Genomic DNA, 17,066 nt, shown 5'->3' on the forward strand with positions numbered 1-17,066 from the left:
GATCTACCTACCGGCTCGCGAGCCGGAACCACACGCACCACATGGCTATAGCAGCAGGCTGCCACCGGTACTTATCACCCGGTGGACCATTCGCGCGATCCGCTCCGCCATAGGATGGAGATTGTGATCGAGAATCCCGTTGAATCGTCGTCACCGCCGCCTCCTCCACCGCCGCCACCGCCGCAGATCTCTACATCGACGTGGAACGCGATCGTAAGCGCCCCGCCAACCTCGAAAACGTCCACCGTCGTCACCTGCACGTCTACGCCGGCTGTAATGACGATAACAATCGCCGAAAATCCCACCGCTCCGACCTACCCTCCTCCCGTACACTTCTCTTATCGGGAAAGCTACGCAGGTAACTCGCTTCCGTTCACCGGCGATTTCTACTCGATGCGTCGCCCTCAGCCTCATACCAGATCGTACGACGATCCCGACGGAGCCTCGCCGTCCGTTCGACGCGTCGACAAGTCCGGATTACTGGGAATCACGGAATCGGAGACGTCCTCTCTACGTGCTGGCTCGCGATCGCTGCGTTACCTCTCCGCCATCAACGGCACCGCTTCTGGGATCTTGTCTCCTCGAAGATTCGAATGCATCGGTCAACTGGACCCTGTGCCAGAGGTTCCAGGACAGATCAGCCGTGGTAACGTAACCCCAGGATCTCCCAAAGCGTTTCCAGCCTCCTCCGCGTGCAGCAATCTTCCCGTCGACGTCGCGACGTCGATGCTCGGACAAGAAAGAGGTGACGGATCTTCGTTCGACTCTCGCGGAAGACACATGCAGTTGGCCTCTTTCGATCCGCTCGAATCGCGGTACAGAAACGATCACGTTTACGAACGTCATCTGGCTGGAATCGAGTCGTCGAATTTCGAAGCAACAGATTACGGTTCGTCGTTTCGGTTTCAAGAAAGCTGCGAAGCCAGAGGACGATGCTTGGGACGGCTGTCGCAGTTCGCTTTGACGAGGAACGAGCGCAACAACGCGCTCGAGAGCGTCGCGCGATACACGGAGACGTGTTGCAATTTCCCTTTCGCCGCTCGAACACCCACCGCGTCCCCAGGCTTCGAGGGGACGCCGGGTCTCCCTTCGAGTCGCGCCGCAACGACAACCGCGACCACCTCCACGGCGACGGTCGCAACGTCGACGATGCGGGAAATCGAGACGAGCCAGAAAGACGAGGTGAAGGTTGCCGATTGCCTGCCGGACGAAGAGAGGGCTGAAGCGGAGGGCTGCGAGCACGGATCGACGAATAACCCGTTGAAAGACGGCGAATCCTCGGAAAGGGCGGACGAAATGGCAGACAACGACGGGATCCAAACCCTACGAGTGATTATTTTGTCGGAACAATTGTGAAAAGAGACGACCGACAAAAGGAAGATAACTCGTTTCTCGCCGACCGATATTATCGTTCGATGTGTATTATATTTAATGTAGTATCTAAGTAACTCGCGACGAAGATGGACGATCGAGTCTTGATGAATCTCGCATAAAGGCTGACGCGATGCCATAAGAGGCCATACCTTCGAAAACGAGAGAAAAAAATAAGAAGAAGAAGAAGAAGAAAATAACCGCGCACGTGAAACGACGAAGCTCGAACGCGTGCTCGATGGCGTTTTATTGGAACACAGTTCGCGTTCGAGCTACGACGCGTTACGTATTTTGTACTTTTATATCGTGGACGACGCCGTCGATTCTCGACCGACGAACGATCCCCATTGTGCTTCCCGGATTCGCGACCCGGGAACACACCCTCTTCTGTACATGTACCATAAATTGACTGCGCCCGCGGCGCGCTTACAGGCGGAACTTCCCAAGTCCCCTCAAATTTTAATGAACTTCTCTGTGTTGATAGATCACAGTGTAATCTATTAACATGCAAAGTCTTATTAAAATCTGAGCTCGTGTTTGAAGAGTTCTCCTTGTTAGGAACGTAAGCAATAAGTCTGCCGTTCGAAAGTAAGATGGCCGACACAGATTAGTCGAAAGCCTAGAATCGTTTGCGACCTTTGATTCGTTAAAGAGAAACCCGGTAGGAATGTGATAAATTCTGACATCGTTTTGTTATGTCCACCTTCATATTGTTATTTACTTTGGTGCATGAATTGGGAATGAAAATTGAACCGTCTAAGATGTTAAGGGGTGAACGAAATTCTTGGATAGAAGACGAGCTGTGGGTAAAAATGTGGGCTGTGTTAACTTTCGAACGTTCATCTGTTGTAAATAACGGTAAACGTATCAGTACTTAACGAGTTTGTACGCGATGGCGGACAGGGCCCTGAGGGATTTCATGGAACTCGATGAGCTCGTTCTCCTTTCGTTCGACGCGAACCAACGACGAGGGAAGAAGGATCGGTGAAGCATTACCTGGTGTACTTCAGGTCCCGTTAACGTTCGCCGTCACGCGTTAATTATCGCGATTACGCGGTGATCAAGCCGAACTAACGATAGCTACGCTTTTAACGTAAAAAGATATTTCTTGGCTCGCGCATCTACCGTGCGTCCCTTTAGTTTTGTAGTATTATTAACGCGGCGCGTTTAGGAATCTCGCATAAACGTAGCGACCTTCGTTGAAGTTCTTATTTTTGTACCGCTCAGCAAACGCGCGGCCAACAGCCGTCGTTCGTCGAATCGTGTTTCATTCGTGTAGACTTATACATAAAAATATATGAGATATACGCGCTAGAGGAGAGCAGAGAAAGAAGGAAAAAAAAAGGACCAGCCGGATCGTACGCGTTCGTTCCTTTCGACTATGTGATCTCATTTCTTCTACTAAAAACGAAGATGATTTCTTTTTTCTTTTTTTTTTTTTAATTTTTTTTTATCAATCGGGAGAACGGGCGAGTTTTTGTTTCGACCGCGGGACGGTGTCTCCTTTATTCGCTGTTGTTACATCATTTTTTATATTCTGCTTAAATCTTTCCTTCTGTTTTTAATTAATCGTTCATTTGTAACGCGCCTTCCAGAGTCAACCAGTTAGACTACTTTGATCAGTTCAAAAAATATCATATTTTTCGATTAAAATAAAGACACGTATGAATCCATCAGTTAGAAATAAATGATTAAAAATGGGGTATTTTTTAAATTGGACAAAGTAGTCGACTAAACGGACGAACAATTAATTCAACGAAACATCGTCGATTGATAGGTGATCGAAACGGATGCTGGACGAGGACACATCGTCTCCGGAAACGATGGTAAATCCCCGTTCTTCCGTTCTTTTCAACGACAAACCGACCGACCAAACATAATCATTCGCAAAAAAAAAAACGCGTTTGATGCGAATATTTAGCGATGTCGAACGCGTCTCTGTTTTATCAAACGTCGGTTGGAGTGATTGTTTGCGTGTGCGTACGTGTTCTTGCACGGGCGAAAACGACGCCGGAGGCGTCGTCACGTGTCTATGCACCACGAGCCACCCCTGTGTCGCGTGCAAATCTGAAATTGATATATATCGATCGACACACATACATATATATCAATTATCGTCCATTATAGTTACGATATTATTACGAATTATTATTTGTACAAATTTTATGTTGCGATATAAAATAAACTATAAAACGACATTCGTAACTGTGTTATTTTATTCCCTGATTTTCATTGGATTTGAAAAGTCCTTTCCCAATGAAATATTTAATTCTACATTTTCTGTCTGAATTATACCTTTAATTTATTTAATTCTAAGGCTTTAGCGTAATATACGTACGGATCTGGAGCCTTCCCTGTAATATCAGTGACGGTCGCCGTGGGATTTTAGTCGGTAGGAATCTGACACTCCCCTGCCACCCTCGTCCAGGGGACGGTAGGGTGTCTTATGTAAGATTTTCCCACTTTAAAAAAGGAGAAGAAAATAATCTGCAAACAACAATGCGAGTAAAGGTAGCTGGATGCAGCAGCGTTGTCAACCGTTCGACCTACGTTCGACCTAGAGCGAAGACAAAACCACCTCAGTCTTATAGGGACCGCCGAGGGGTGCGGACCTACCTGTTAAACATACATATACCCTCATTTTATTTTCTGTGTTTATTTTATTGACGTCGTTAGAAAGATCTTGCTGAGACAAGCTCAAAACCGTTGCGTTTGTGCGTCTAAGAGGTCGGAGTCCAAAGTTACAGAGGTTTCAATTTTTCTATAGAAAGTCTATAGATCGCACATTTTAGCTTCGGGATCCCTGACACGCGAATTCCATAATGTCAATATACAGGGAGAGTCAACGGTGCTTCGGAGTCCCAGACACCCCAGGATCGAATCAGGTCGTACCCATCACTATCTCGAACAAGTGAGTTTCACGATTTGTTCGTTTTTAGGTCTTATATTTCGCTAGATCCGGTCGTACCCATCACTATTCCGAACAAGTGAGTTTCACGATTTGTTCGTTTTTAGGTCTTATATTTCGCTATTTGCCTCGGGGTCTCTGACACCCCGGTGACATAATATCGAATGCAGGATCACCGGTTCCTCGGGGTCTCAGATACCCCGAATGCCGTAGTGTCGGTAAGCAAAGAGTGTCGTCGGTGCTTCGGGGTCCCTGACACCCCGGATGCCAAAATGTCGGTATGCAGTGTCACCGGTGTTTCGGGGTTCCTGACACCCCAAGATGATATATGTCAGTATGCACAGATAGTAACTGGTGCTGCGGGGTCCCTGGCACCCCGGATGCTATATTGTTGGCATGCAAATATATCCACCGGTGTTTCGGGGTCCTTAATACCCCGATATGATATTATGTCGGTATGCAGAGATAGTAACTGGTGCTTCGGGGTCCCTGGCACCCCGGATGCTATCTTCTTGGTATGCAAAGATAGTCACCGATGTTTCGGGGTCCTTAATATCCCAATATGATATTATGTCGGTATGCAGAAATAGTAATTGGTGCTTCGGGGTCCCTGGCACCCCGGATGCTATATTGTTGGTATGCAAAGATAGTCACCGGTGTTTGGGGTCCTTAATACCCCAATATGATATTATGCCGGTATGCAGAGATAGTAACTGGTACTTCGGGGTCCCTGGCACCCCGAATGCTATATTTTTGGTATGCAAAGATAGTCACCGTTGTTTCGGGGTCCTTAATAGCCCAATATGATATTATGCCGGTATGCAGAGATAGTAACTGGTACTTCGGGGTCCTTAATAGCCCAATATGATATCAGGTCGGTACGCAGAGGGCGTCATTGGCGCAACGGGGTCCCTAACATCCTTGGATCATATCAGGTCCGTATGAAGAGGGCACAACCAGTATAATTTTCTTTCAGAGTTTATTTAATTTAGTTCATTTATCTTTTTTGCTTATCAAATAAGCTCATCGAAGGGGTATAACATTTATGATTATATCCCTCCCCTGGATTTCAGCCGAGGACCTCATTTATTTTACTTTTTCCAGTTATTTATATAATTTTATTTCTCATTAATGGCCAAGGCCATCTCAGTATCTCTTACATCCCTGCATCCCTTCCATCCCTGTATTCCTTAGATTCCATCAATCCTTAATTACCCTTTTTTTTTTTTTTCAACGTGGTGGAAATCTTCAGAAAGACACCTTCAGCCCCCCTGGGGAGGGGCCGGAGGTAGTGTGGGATTTTTACCTACTAAAACCACCACGGTGGCCTGCACCAGGAGGGAGGGTCCTTTGACCCTCCTCGGGCTGTGTGCAGTGGCGACCGGGGCCCCAGCCCCGGACGTCTACGGAATTCCTTTACATACCTCGTTCCGTTACATCTCTGCATCGCTTACATCCCTGCATTCTTTTCATGCCTACATTCCTTACATCGCTTCATCCCTTACATCCCTGCATTGTTTTCATCCCTACATTCCTTACATCGCTTCATCCCTTACATCCCTACATCGCTTCATCCCTTACATTCCTACATTCCTTACATCGCTTCATCCCTTACATCCCTACATCGCTTCATCCCTTACATCCCTGCATTCTTTTCATCCCTACATTCCTTACATCGCTTCATCCCTTACATCTCTACATCGCTTCATCCCTTACATCCCTACATTCTTTTCATCCCTCCACTCTTTTCATCCCTACATTCTTTTCATCCCTACATTCCTTACATTTCTGCATCCCTTATAATAAATATATTATAAAGACTGTATCGCGTAAAGGTAAGTAAAGACAAGTTGTTTTTTCGAAATTTTCGCAAAATTCTCGAAAAAATAGCGCCCCCTAGCGGCAAAAATTTGAACTAAATTTTCGACGTCGAATCAGCGCCCTCTGGATGTGAGAAAAGGAACTAAACCTTGCTACGTTTTTGGCCCTCTGGCGGCAAAAATGCGAACTAAATTTTCGACGTCGAATCAGCGCCCTCTGGATGTGAGAAAAGGAACTAAACCTTGCTACGTTTTTGGCCCTCTGGCGGCAAAAATGCGAACTAAATTTTCGATGTCGAATCAGCGCCCTCTGGATGTGAAAAAAGGAACTAAACCTTGCCAAGTTTTTGGTCCTCTGGCGGCAAAAATGCGAACTAAATTTTCGACGTCGAATCAGCGCCCTCTGGTGGCGAAAAAAGGAACTAAATTTGTATAAAAACGCGAAAATTTAAACTCAATTTCAAGGAGGTACTGGGATGTATTGAAAGCAGGAATATAAGTGATGCGAGGATGTAAAGGACACAGGCATGTAAGGGATGCAAGGATGTAAGAGATGTTGCGATATAAAGAAGGCAGGAATGTGAGGAATGCAGAGATCTAAGGGATGTAGAGATGTGAGGAATGCAGGGATGTAAGGGAAGCAGCGATGTAAGGGAAGCAGCGATGTAAGGGATGCAGTGATGTAAGGGATGGAGAGATGTAAGGAATGTCGGGATGTAAGGGATAAAGTGATGTAAGGAGTGTAGGGATATAAGGGATGAAGCGGTGTAAGGAATGTAGGGATGGAAAGAATGTATTGATGAAATAAATGTAGGGATGAAGAGAATGCAGGGATGAAGAGAATGTAGGGATGAAAAGAATGTAGGGATGAAAAGAATGTAGGGATGAAAAGAATGTAGGGATGAAAAGGATGCAGAAATGTAAGGGATGCAGAAATGTTAGGAATACTGCGATGTAAGGTTTGCTGGGATGTAAGGAATGCAGTGATATAAGGGTGCAGAGATATAGTGAAATCAGAGATATAAAGGGTGCAGACGGAAGTAATAAAATCAACACGTTCGTCCTCCTAAGGAGTTTATTCAATAAGGTAAGGAAGTTAATTACAGCAAATTAAATGAATGCAGAAAATAAAATAAGGGTATATGTATACCTTTAGCTACCTTCATGAAGCTAGCAGGAAGGAATAATAAAATATGATTGTTTTTAACTTTTCTTAGAGTATTTCGTTTGTAAATCGTTTGTGATTAATTATAAAACAAACTTGTAGATAATTAAGAAATTATTCACTCACCAACAATGAAAATGATATATTTGTAAATCGCCTACGATTTCCAATCAATTACAGTTATCAGTTATCATAAAATATGCTTATTATACAAAATTACTAAAAAGTTCCGGCTCACATCATGACTGAAATAAAATTGGAAACTACAAAAGAACTAATTTGTCACAAACGTTAAAAGAAAAATTAAAAATAATCATATTTTATTATTCCTTCCGGCTAGCTTCATGTAGGTCTCGACAATACAGAGAGCGTCATCGATGCATCGGTGTCCCCGGCACCCCGATGCCATAATGTCCGCATATGTATAAAGGGTATCACCGGGCTTTGGGGTCTCTGAAACCCCAAGATGACAGGTCGATATGCAGAGAGCGTCATCGATGCATCGGGGTCCCCGGCACCCGATGCCATAATGTCCGCATATGTATAAAGGGTATCACCGGCTTTGGGGTCTCTGAAACCCCAAAATGATAGGTCGGTATGCAGAGAGCACCAACGATACATCGGGGTCCCTGACACCCCGGATGCTATAATGTCGATATATAAATAGCATCACCGGTGCTTCGGGGTCCCTAACACCCCAAGTCATCGATCATTACGCCACCTCTAGAAAAATGGCGCAAACTATTGTTAACTTACCGACTGCCGAAGTGTCGATTACCAACTGACGAAAGTCAGTCGATGAGTCGGTAATTTATTGAGTAGTTTCCGCCGCTTTTGTATAGATGGCGCAGTGATCGAATTTTAAAAATAATTCTAGGCGGTCTTCTCAAAATATAAGTTTGTCAAATAATTATTCTAATAACTTTTCGGTCTTATAATAAATAAAAGAATAGTGAGGAGTGGCACGTACAAATGAATAATATATAAATTATATGTTAATTTACATCTTACATAATTTCATTTCGATATTATACTCTGTTGTAATGCTTTTTTTTTTGCTTCTTGCACAATGTCTATGTACGCTTGCCACAGGAGAAATTAATCATAAAACATGAAATTAATTAACACTTTATTTAATAAGGAAGAAGTACTGGAAGTGCTGAAGATGATTCTCAATTCAAAGTAAATTATTTAAATTTATACACTGCTGTGAACGTTTCATATATGCAGATAGAATGTATAGTAATAGCAGGAATAAAGGAACGATTGGTGGTATTCTAATGAATATTGTATAGACCGAGACATCGATAATCCGTCGAGACATCCCGTCTCTCGTCGCGATTCTACGAGCTTGCGCGATTCGTACGTTGTGTAAAACGTCCCGGTATTTATACCAGATCAGTTTACTGCTATTCGTTACGTGTACATACAATATCTATAATCATCTTAACTAATATACATCAATTCCCATAAGTATAAAACCGAACAATTATTCTAAACAATCGTGTCTGCAGTGCATCGTACCGTCACAGAAATGAAGGCGCTTACCGACAATCGGTCTTGAGTTAGCGTTTCGCAAATAAAAATATTATTAGCATAAATTTCTTAAAAATTATACCTCTATTCGATCGATTGAAATTCATTGCGATAAAGAACCATGTCTCCATCAAAGAGACTCCAAGAAGATTGAAATTCTACCAGAAGCAGCCTCAAATTCATCTTCCATCAAGGAGATCAGGACGGTGTTACTTTCCGTGGTAACCAACGAGGAATCGATAATTCAGCAAGTAGTTTCGAATCTGATCGAATCAGAAGTTGTGATGTTTGACCGTTGGACTATCCGTAAGAGAGCCTGGATACGTAAGAACTTGTGACGAGTGATGTTCATCGATGCTGAACGAATGAAACTGGTAGATGGTTCTCGGTTTCAACGCAGACAGCGTGACGCCGCACCGGCTGAACGAGTGGAAACGTAAACGCGCATCTCGATCGTGACGTAAACGTTATCGATACTTGTACAACGACCTCGAATGATACCCGCGATACCTTGGACCGACCGGACTGCACCGTCCAGGTAAGTGCAGAGTGACGATAAAAATGATGCCACTTCTTCTTCTCGACATAGAAGTTTCTACCCTCGCAAGTGAAGGTTAGGATAATGATGGTTAAGTCCTTCCCTCGCGCAGCCGCTAGGCGATTAATAATAATGTTAATTAAACTACACTATCGCTAAAATCCGCAGCGAACATGTTATCAAAAAAAGTGTACGTTACACGAGGTTACAGTTGATATCTATTTCCTGGAACTCTCTTACGCTGTGTGAACAGTAACAACAACACACGACCAACTATTATTCCTCTATCAACATAGATACCATAGATCTATAATAAAAAAAAAAAATGTTTATACCGTACCTGAAATTCTTCATGGATCTTCCACCACCGTGAATCTGCCGTTTCTAGGTGATCCACGCCTTGGCACTCTCCCAGTGAATCCGATTCGTCAGAATTCGTCAAAGTCTCGCCTCGCTTACGGCTGGACAGAAAGCTCTGCCCGGTTCAAGAAGCAGTCTCCTGCTCGCGGGAAAGCGCGTCCGTCCTCGAGGACACCGGTGGCCGCTGCAGAGGAAAAGGAACCGTCGTATCGACCATCGAGATGAACGCGAGCGAGGACAGGGGCGCAGCCGCGGATTCACCGCGTCTAAGTAGGCCAAAGCTGCGCGACATCGCCCGCCTCTGGATCAACACATTCAGAGCCTTCTATGCCGGGGACGTAGAAGTTGCACCCGTTGCAACAGCTTCACCAGCCACCGCCTCTCGTGAGGCAGGAAGTCTCACGGGACAGGGAGCCCCGGGGGTAGCTGCGATGGGTAACCTGCAGAGCGACGCGAAGAAGAAGGGCAAGAAGGGACGTGGAACCACCGAGGGGACCGCTAGCACTCCTGACTCCATTGCGGATGGCCTGGTGGACGCGACGGACACCGGGGACGACGGGGAGACTGGAGACACAGAAGAGACGCCAGTTAAGAAGACACAGAGTATTGGGAAAACGGGAGATGGTCAAAAGGGTGGAACGGAAAAATTGCGGCCGACTCACAAGAGACAAGCACCAAGGCCACCTGAATTCGCCGAAAGACAGGTCAGTGGGTGAGGATGAAGGTTACACATGTATAAAGGAATTTTTTTATTCTCTCTGAAATTTAACTAAGGGGTTGAACAGGTTCCGGAAGCTAAACCCGAGGCTCCAGAAAGGCCGCGACAGGAAGGAGAGGGAAAGATCGAGAAGAAAGATGAATCGCAGGAGGAATCGGTAGACACGATTGTATTAACGGAAACTAAAGAGAAAGATGAGGCATCGAACGCGATGGTAGCGGTATCTGGTCAAAGTCAAAAACAAGGACCAGCGCTTCTGGTTACAGACTCTTGGCGATTAGCCAATAAAAGTCTCGTCGTAACGGAAATCTCGATGCCGCCGAGTCAAGAATCCTCGAGCGACAGCGTGTTTACCGACCCTGAAGAACTGGCTGGCGCCGCGGAAGCTGCGAAGACGGAAGTGGCCGATACGACCACCTCGTCGTTACTTCCCACCACCTACGCCGCACCGAAGAGTCGCGAGATCGAACAGTCTTCCATCGCCCCACTGCTCGGTAAGCCTTTTACTATATTTCTTCTTTTTATCAACGCGTGACCTCGATGTACGAAATCAAATACAAAGCGTTTCAAAGTATATGAGTACAATGTAAGTACAGAGAAAAAGTTTCGAATCGCTTTGAATTTTATTCCGATTTTAATAGTCTTTAGTTACGAAAGCTTTGAAAGACTCGAATGTCTTTCACGGTTGTACTCGTTAAAACTGTACCTTCGTTATGAAACATCCTGTACGTTCACCTTAAATCCAGGAAGTGAAATTCAAGAGAAAGTTTACAGAGATATTCGCGAATCGCTCAGAGACGATGCAAAGCCAAGATTAATAAATGCCTATCGTTGATAAGAAAAGCGATAAGTGTTATCAAGGAGGCGTGATTTCACCACGTGTCGTACTCGCTCTTCCACAGTAAAGTTTCATCCGGCGCCGAGCGATGATAAGCGTTCATTTGACGCGACAGGTTCGTTGGGGCCTATTAAAAAATTCATCTTAAAGCCTCTCGTTTCAACATGGCGTTGAAAAGCTCGTATCTACGAGTCTTGAAAGGGAGACCTCGTCCGGATTGTCAGTGGTTCCACGGTCATCCGGCTGGTAGAGGACACATCTGAATGGTAGTTAGAGGGAACCTCGATGGATCAACCATCAGCAATTATCTCCACACAGTCAGAGGTTAACGCTTACTTATCACGGTCCGTTTACCAAATTGCCGAAGAACAAACGCGAACCAGAACGCGACGGACGCTCGCTGTTCAATTCGAATGACAAACTTCAGGCGGCACTGATTACCACCAGTCCGTTCTATAATTAATTCTGGGAAGCACCAGAGATCGGAGCAGCAAGTGATAAGCACTTACCCGCCAATGCCGGACAAAGTTTCGAACGGCGGAGAAGCGAAAAACGAAGTTATCATAAGCTTGTACTCGCGTTGGATCTGTGACAATCGTATAGGTTCTCTGTTGCTCTCGTTTCTGTGATTTGTTTTTTTTTTCATTCATTTTCGAATAAACAAGAGTGACCTAATGAAAGGGAGAATGAAATGAAACGAGTGTTCGATCTTTCAGAACGACGACTCGTCGACTCGTTAATTACGGCCTTACCGGAACACTTGAAGTCTACTCTTACGGAAGCTGAATTGGAACAATTCGCCTCTAGAATCTACTCCAGACTCGTCTCTGATGGAGTTCTTGGTTCCATTACAGTTAATACTGCCACGCACAAGGAATCTACGGTAGGACGCATATTCCTATCTATGAAGTTTTTTACGTTTTTACATGGTTTCTTTCGTTTCAGGAAGATCAGACAGAACGCAGAGACACGCCGTCCATATCCGTTACCCTAAATTCGGAAGGTGTCTCTGCCAAAGATCGATGGGATTCGGAGAAGGAAACGTTGAAACGCGAGCTAGAACGTCTTCGGGAACTCGCCAAGTATGCGGAGAAAACGACGCAAGGTAAATCTACGCAGACATCTCCGACGGCCGAGTATCCGGAAGGAAGTTTCGTGAAGTTTTCGAAGTTAAAGTATTCCGAGGCGGCTACTTCGCCTTTGGGCAGTCCGGTGGTTCATAATGAAGCTCCTCAAGAACAACCCACAACCGCGGCTTCTTCGACGTCGACCGGAAGTAGTTCGCAAGACGCGAAGAGTGCGGAGAGCGAGGTGCCACAGGCTCGAACCGCACGATTATCGTCGTCCTCACCTCCAGTTTTATCACCACCGCCGCAAATTTCATCCTCCAGTACATTCTCAATCACACCTCCACCACCGCCACCACCACCACCACCACCACCTCCGCCGTCTCCTTTCTTAGACCACCGCTCGCTCAATAATTCAACTTCTTCTCTGTCTCCTTCGTTTTCGATACCACCACCGCCGCCATTGCCCGCCTGTTCAACGTCCGCGCAGTCTATTCCTTCGCAACGAACTACCAATTCCCTGCCAACGATACCACCGCCTCCGCCTCCTCCACCTCCACCCCCGCCGCCTTTGCAACCAATGACTGGAGAAGTTCACAGAGAAACCCCTGCACCTCCGCCACCGCCGCCGCCACCGCCATCCCCTACACCGTCCATCGGTAAATTAATAGCATCCATACCACCACCTCCGCCTCCGCCGCAACCTCAGATACCAGTATTCAGTTCGGTACCACCGCCGCCACCGCCTCCTCCTCCAGCACCTCCATCGCAACTGTCGTCGCAGTCTTCCTTTGGACTACACAGCGGTCCAACGATTCCACCACCGCCGCCACCACCTCCGACACCTTTCGGCGGAGTACCTCCACCGCCGCCTCCGCCACCTGGAAGCAAACCTGCTGCACCACCGCCTCCTCCACTGCTTGAAATACCTGGAGCACCTCCTCCGCCTCCGCCTCCGGCAGGACCTTGTCCTCTACCAATACCTCCGGTTGGAGGTTGGAACCCGGCAAGCAGAGCGTGTGAGTAACAGAACAGCGTATCGCTTGAATTGCTTCGAAGATTTCGCGATGGTTAGATTGCATAATTTTTCAATTCAGGTTTAAGAAAAGAACCTCTATGTCCCGAGGTTCCAATGAAACCGCTCTATTGGACGAGAATCCTGGTACCAGTGGTGCCTACGGAACGTCGCTCCATCGACGCTGTGGATTCTGCCGCTCAGGTAATTTCAGAACGTTAATTTCTTGTCGAAGTACGAGGACGATGGTTAAACTTGATTATCAGCAGGGTCCGCTATGGGCGGAACTAGAGGAAGAGACAAATCTGGACATGAAAGAGTTCACCGGTCTGTTCTCCCGCCAAGTGACCGACAGAAAACCGGTAAAAAAGGCGGACGTCGCTTCGAAACCGTCTAAAGTGCAACCAGCGAAAATCCTCGACTCGAAGCGATCTAAAACCGTGGGGATACTAGAGAAGAGTTTGCACGTGGACTTTTGCGAGGTGGAGAACGCAGTTTATAATCTAGACACGAGTGTAGTTAGCTTGGAAGCGTTGCAACAAATATACGAAATTGTAAGTGTATAAAATCATACGTTATAATTTTTATTCTAATCACGAGACGATAATTCGATGATTGCCGGTTAGAGACCAACGCAGAAGGAACTGGAGGACATAAAAGCTTTCGAGGAAGCAAGCCCGGAAGTACCTCTGGATCGTCCGGAAGTCTTTCTGAAGAAGCTTTCAAGTATACATCATTTTTCGGAGAGAATAGCGTGCTTGATGTTCCAGTCAGAATTCCAAGACGCTATTTCCTCTTTATCTTCGAAGTTGACAAATCTTCGTACCACCTGCGATTTCTTAAGAAACTCCAGTTCCCTGAAGAAGGTGATGGCGTTGATTCTAACCCTAGGCAATTATATGAACGGTGGAAATAGAACAAGAGGACAGGCCGATGGATTCGGCTTGGAGATTCTAGGAAAATTGAGGGACGTGAAATCGAACGTACCTGGGATAACGTTGCTCCATTACGTCGTGAAAGCTAGATTAGCTCAAGAAAAGGATCACAATTTCGAGGAACCTCTTCCGTTACCGATACCCGAACCAACGGACATCGAGGCTGCCTCGACGATCAGTTTCGACAACATCTCGGGTGAATTAGAGAGACTGCGAAAGGAATTGCAAGGTGAGAATTATTCGAGTATTTTCTTTATCGAGATGCTAATTCATCTGACGCTTTCTGTCATTTTTCCAGTTTGCACTGAAAAGTGCAACCTCGTTGTAGAAGCAGATCCGGAAACGGCAGTACCGTTCAAAGAGAAGATGGATTCGTTCTTCCAGGAGGCAGCCGAGGAATTGGCTAACGAGCAAGAGGCCCTTCTCGACGCGAAGAACAAATTCAAAGCTGTGATGCAGTTTTATCAGTACACGCCTAAAGGAAGTAACCTGGACGCAGCCGATCCAAACGCGTTTTTCATTATGTGGCTGGGTTTTTGCAAGGATTTCAAAGTACGTTGTTCGATTTCATTCTGTCGGAGAGTCGTAATTTTAACGAATTTTTCAGGATATATGGAAAAAGGAGCAACAACGAATACGAAAGGAACGAGTGGAAGAAATGCGAAAGAAGTACAAAAGTAAGAATAAAGTGGAGAAAATGAAAATAAGCGCCACGGGATTGAAGGCGCGGCTCCAGAAACTTTCACGCAAATAGTGATTTCAACGAGTCGCCTAAAAGTATACATCAGTCTTCGAGCGAGGATTAAAAGAAAAAAGTCTGTGATTGTTGCAAAGAAAAAGAAAAGGAAAAAAAAAAATTATATACACATCGAATTTATTATCCTCCTCCTTTTCGAAGTCGGATAAAAAAAGTGTAAGAGATTGTACTATACATATCTATATATCTATTATATATTTCCAAGAGACTGTACCGTACGCCGTAGCAACAAAAACGAGCGACGCGTCCAAGAAGGGACACGCGGAAAACGAGCAGAACGTTGACGGACGTCGAAAAATATACGTTTTGCCTTGTCTACACTCATTGACAAAATCGCCCGACTCCTGTCTATAGACAATATTCCGCAACTGTCTATAGACTAATGGAGAACAAACCGGATGTCTATGACTAGTTCCATAGACCAAAATCACAAGTCTATTGTCTTCCATCTCGAATGGAAAACTTGAGACAAGTTGCGCTTTTATCTCGTAGTGGAGACGTGTTCATAGAAACAAATGAGTCTCTGTCCAGACCTGTGTCCATTATTGCATTTTCGATAATTTCATGGTGTTGCAGCGACTAACTGTAGATGTGGACGCCTGACAAAATCGGATAGACTGTGTTGCAAATTGTTCGCGACTGTTTATAGACAAAGTTCGCAATTTGTTTATATACAGTCGCGCGATTTTGTCTACGAGTGTAGACAAGTCTTTTACGCTGACTTTACGTGTCCATTATTTTCGTGCCCCTTACAAAGGACAGTCTCGGATCGATTGTCCGTTCTGTTCGATCCGTCCCACTCTACGGCACTAACGTTCTTGACGAATTAAAACGGAAGTAAAGATTTCTATCGCGTAGCTACGGTTCGTTTTTGTGAATTTGTTATTTGTAAATAGGCTTGTTAAGTTTGCGAATGATTTGTAAATATATATACCACGATGAACTATTCGATAATTATAATAAACGATACTTTTTACACGAACTTTGTTTCTTTTCTTCAGTAAAAAAGGAATATATATATAGACGAAGACACTGAATATTTGGTGTCAAATGCGTGTGCGTTTGCGTATATTTTTCCACTGCAATTAGTAGCGACGATACAGAACCTTCAAGTAAAGCGAAAACAGGAGATTAACATTTAAGAATAGTTAATAGATTAATCGCATCATCGTACGAATCGTGCTATCGCGTTAATCGCAATTCTAAAAAAAACATAAAAAAGAAGGTCGGAAATGCCTTTCTGCAAAATATAGTTATCGAACAAGCCAGATGGTCAGAACTGGCCGTGTATAAATAAAAGGGCCCTACTCGTTCGTCCGAGCCACGGTTCGCTTCGGTAGGGCAGGTACGATTCGCGCAAAAGCGATTACGGCGATAGACTCAAGGCAAAATCGTTGCGTGTAGCGTAATTTGTCTTTTTTTTCTTTCTTTTTTCTTTTTTATAGGAAACTGTCTTATTCGCGGAGTGATTCCCGGTACGATACCGAGCCGGACAACCGAGCAGTATATACATCGCGGTTTTTCTACTCTTCGAAGAAAACGATACGATCATCGGATTCTTTCTTGATTCGTTGCTCCTTCCAACGGGGGCCCTTTACGAAAGTAACGACAATCGTAGGAAACGGAAAAAGAAAAATTGATCGATAAAGTCAGCAACGTTTGAAACAAGCGTACGGTCGCGGATACGCATACACCAGCGACTGGTTTCTTTTTTTTCTCTCTTTTTTTCTTTTCTTTTCACGAACATGAAACGTTACTCGTGTTAACGACCGGTAAAAACCTAGTCCTAATAGATAACGTAAAATTACAATTACATTATTTGATAAATCGTTATCGCTATCTGTCCGTAAAGAAACACTCTTACGAAACCGGCTAATCGGCTCGTACATAACGCCGCAACGACGCCTTTACGTACGACCCTGACACGCATCATCGTTCTTGGATAAATTTTCTCTTAGGAGCGCGCATTACGCGAGCTATCTATGCGTATATTTTTACAAAATATCTCGATAACGTTAAGCTCTTTCATTCGATTCGG

The 17,066-nt window shown here is 45.1% G+C and overlaps 1 protein-coding gene across 2 annotated transcripts; it reads left to right on the forward strand.

The window, feature by feature from the left end:
- Positions 1–8,422: 8,422 nt before the first annotated feature.
- Positions 8,423–17,023, forward strand: LOC117601565 (uncharacterized). Of its 2 annotated transcripts, XM_034318464.2 has the most exons (11): positions 8,423–9,413; positions 9,727–10,402; positions 10,484–10,910; positions 11,319–11,369; positions 11,971–12,137; positions 12,200–13,340; positions 13,419–13,540; positions 13,603–13,890; positions 13,963–14,500; positions 14,570–14,823; positions 14,879–17,023. In XM_034318464.2, exons 2-11 carry the CDS (start codon positions 9,920–9,922, stop codon positions 15,023–15,025), a joined length of 3,618 nt encoding a protein of 1,205 aa, XP_034174355.1. In that variant the 5' UTR covers positions 8,423–9,413; positions 9,727–9,919; the 3' UTR covers positions 15,026–17,023. The 2 variants fall into 2 exon arrangements, with proteins under 2 accessions (XP_034174355.1, XP_034174356.1); XM_034318465.2 differs by lacking the exon at positions 11,319–11,369 and having other exon boundaries at positions 8,424–9,338.
- Positions 17,024–17,066: the final 43 nt, after the last annotated feature.

This window comes from Osmia lignaria, chromosome 6 (assembly GCF_051020975.1).
Source record: "Osmia lignaria lignaria isolate PbOS001 chromosome 6, iyOsmLign1, whole genome shotgun sequence".
In the NCBI taxonomy this organism is placed as follows: Eukaryota; Metazoa; Arthropoda; class Insecta; order Hymenoptera; family Megachilidae; genus Osmia; species Osmia lignaria.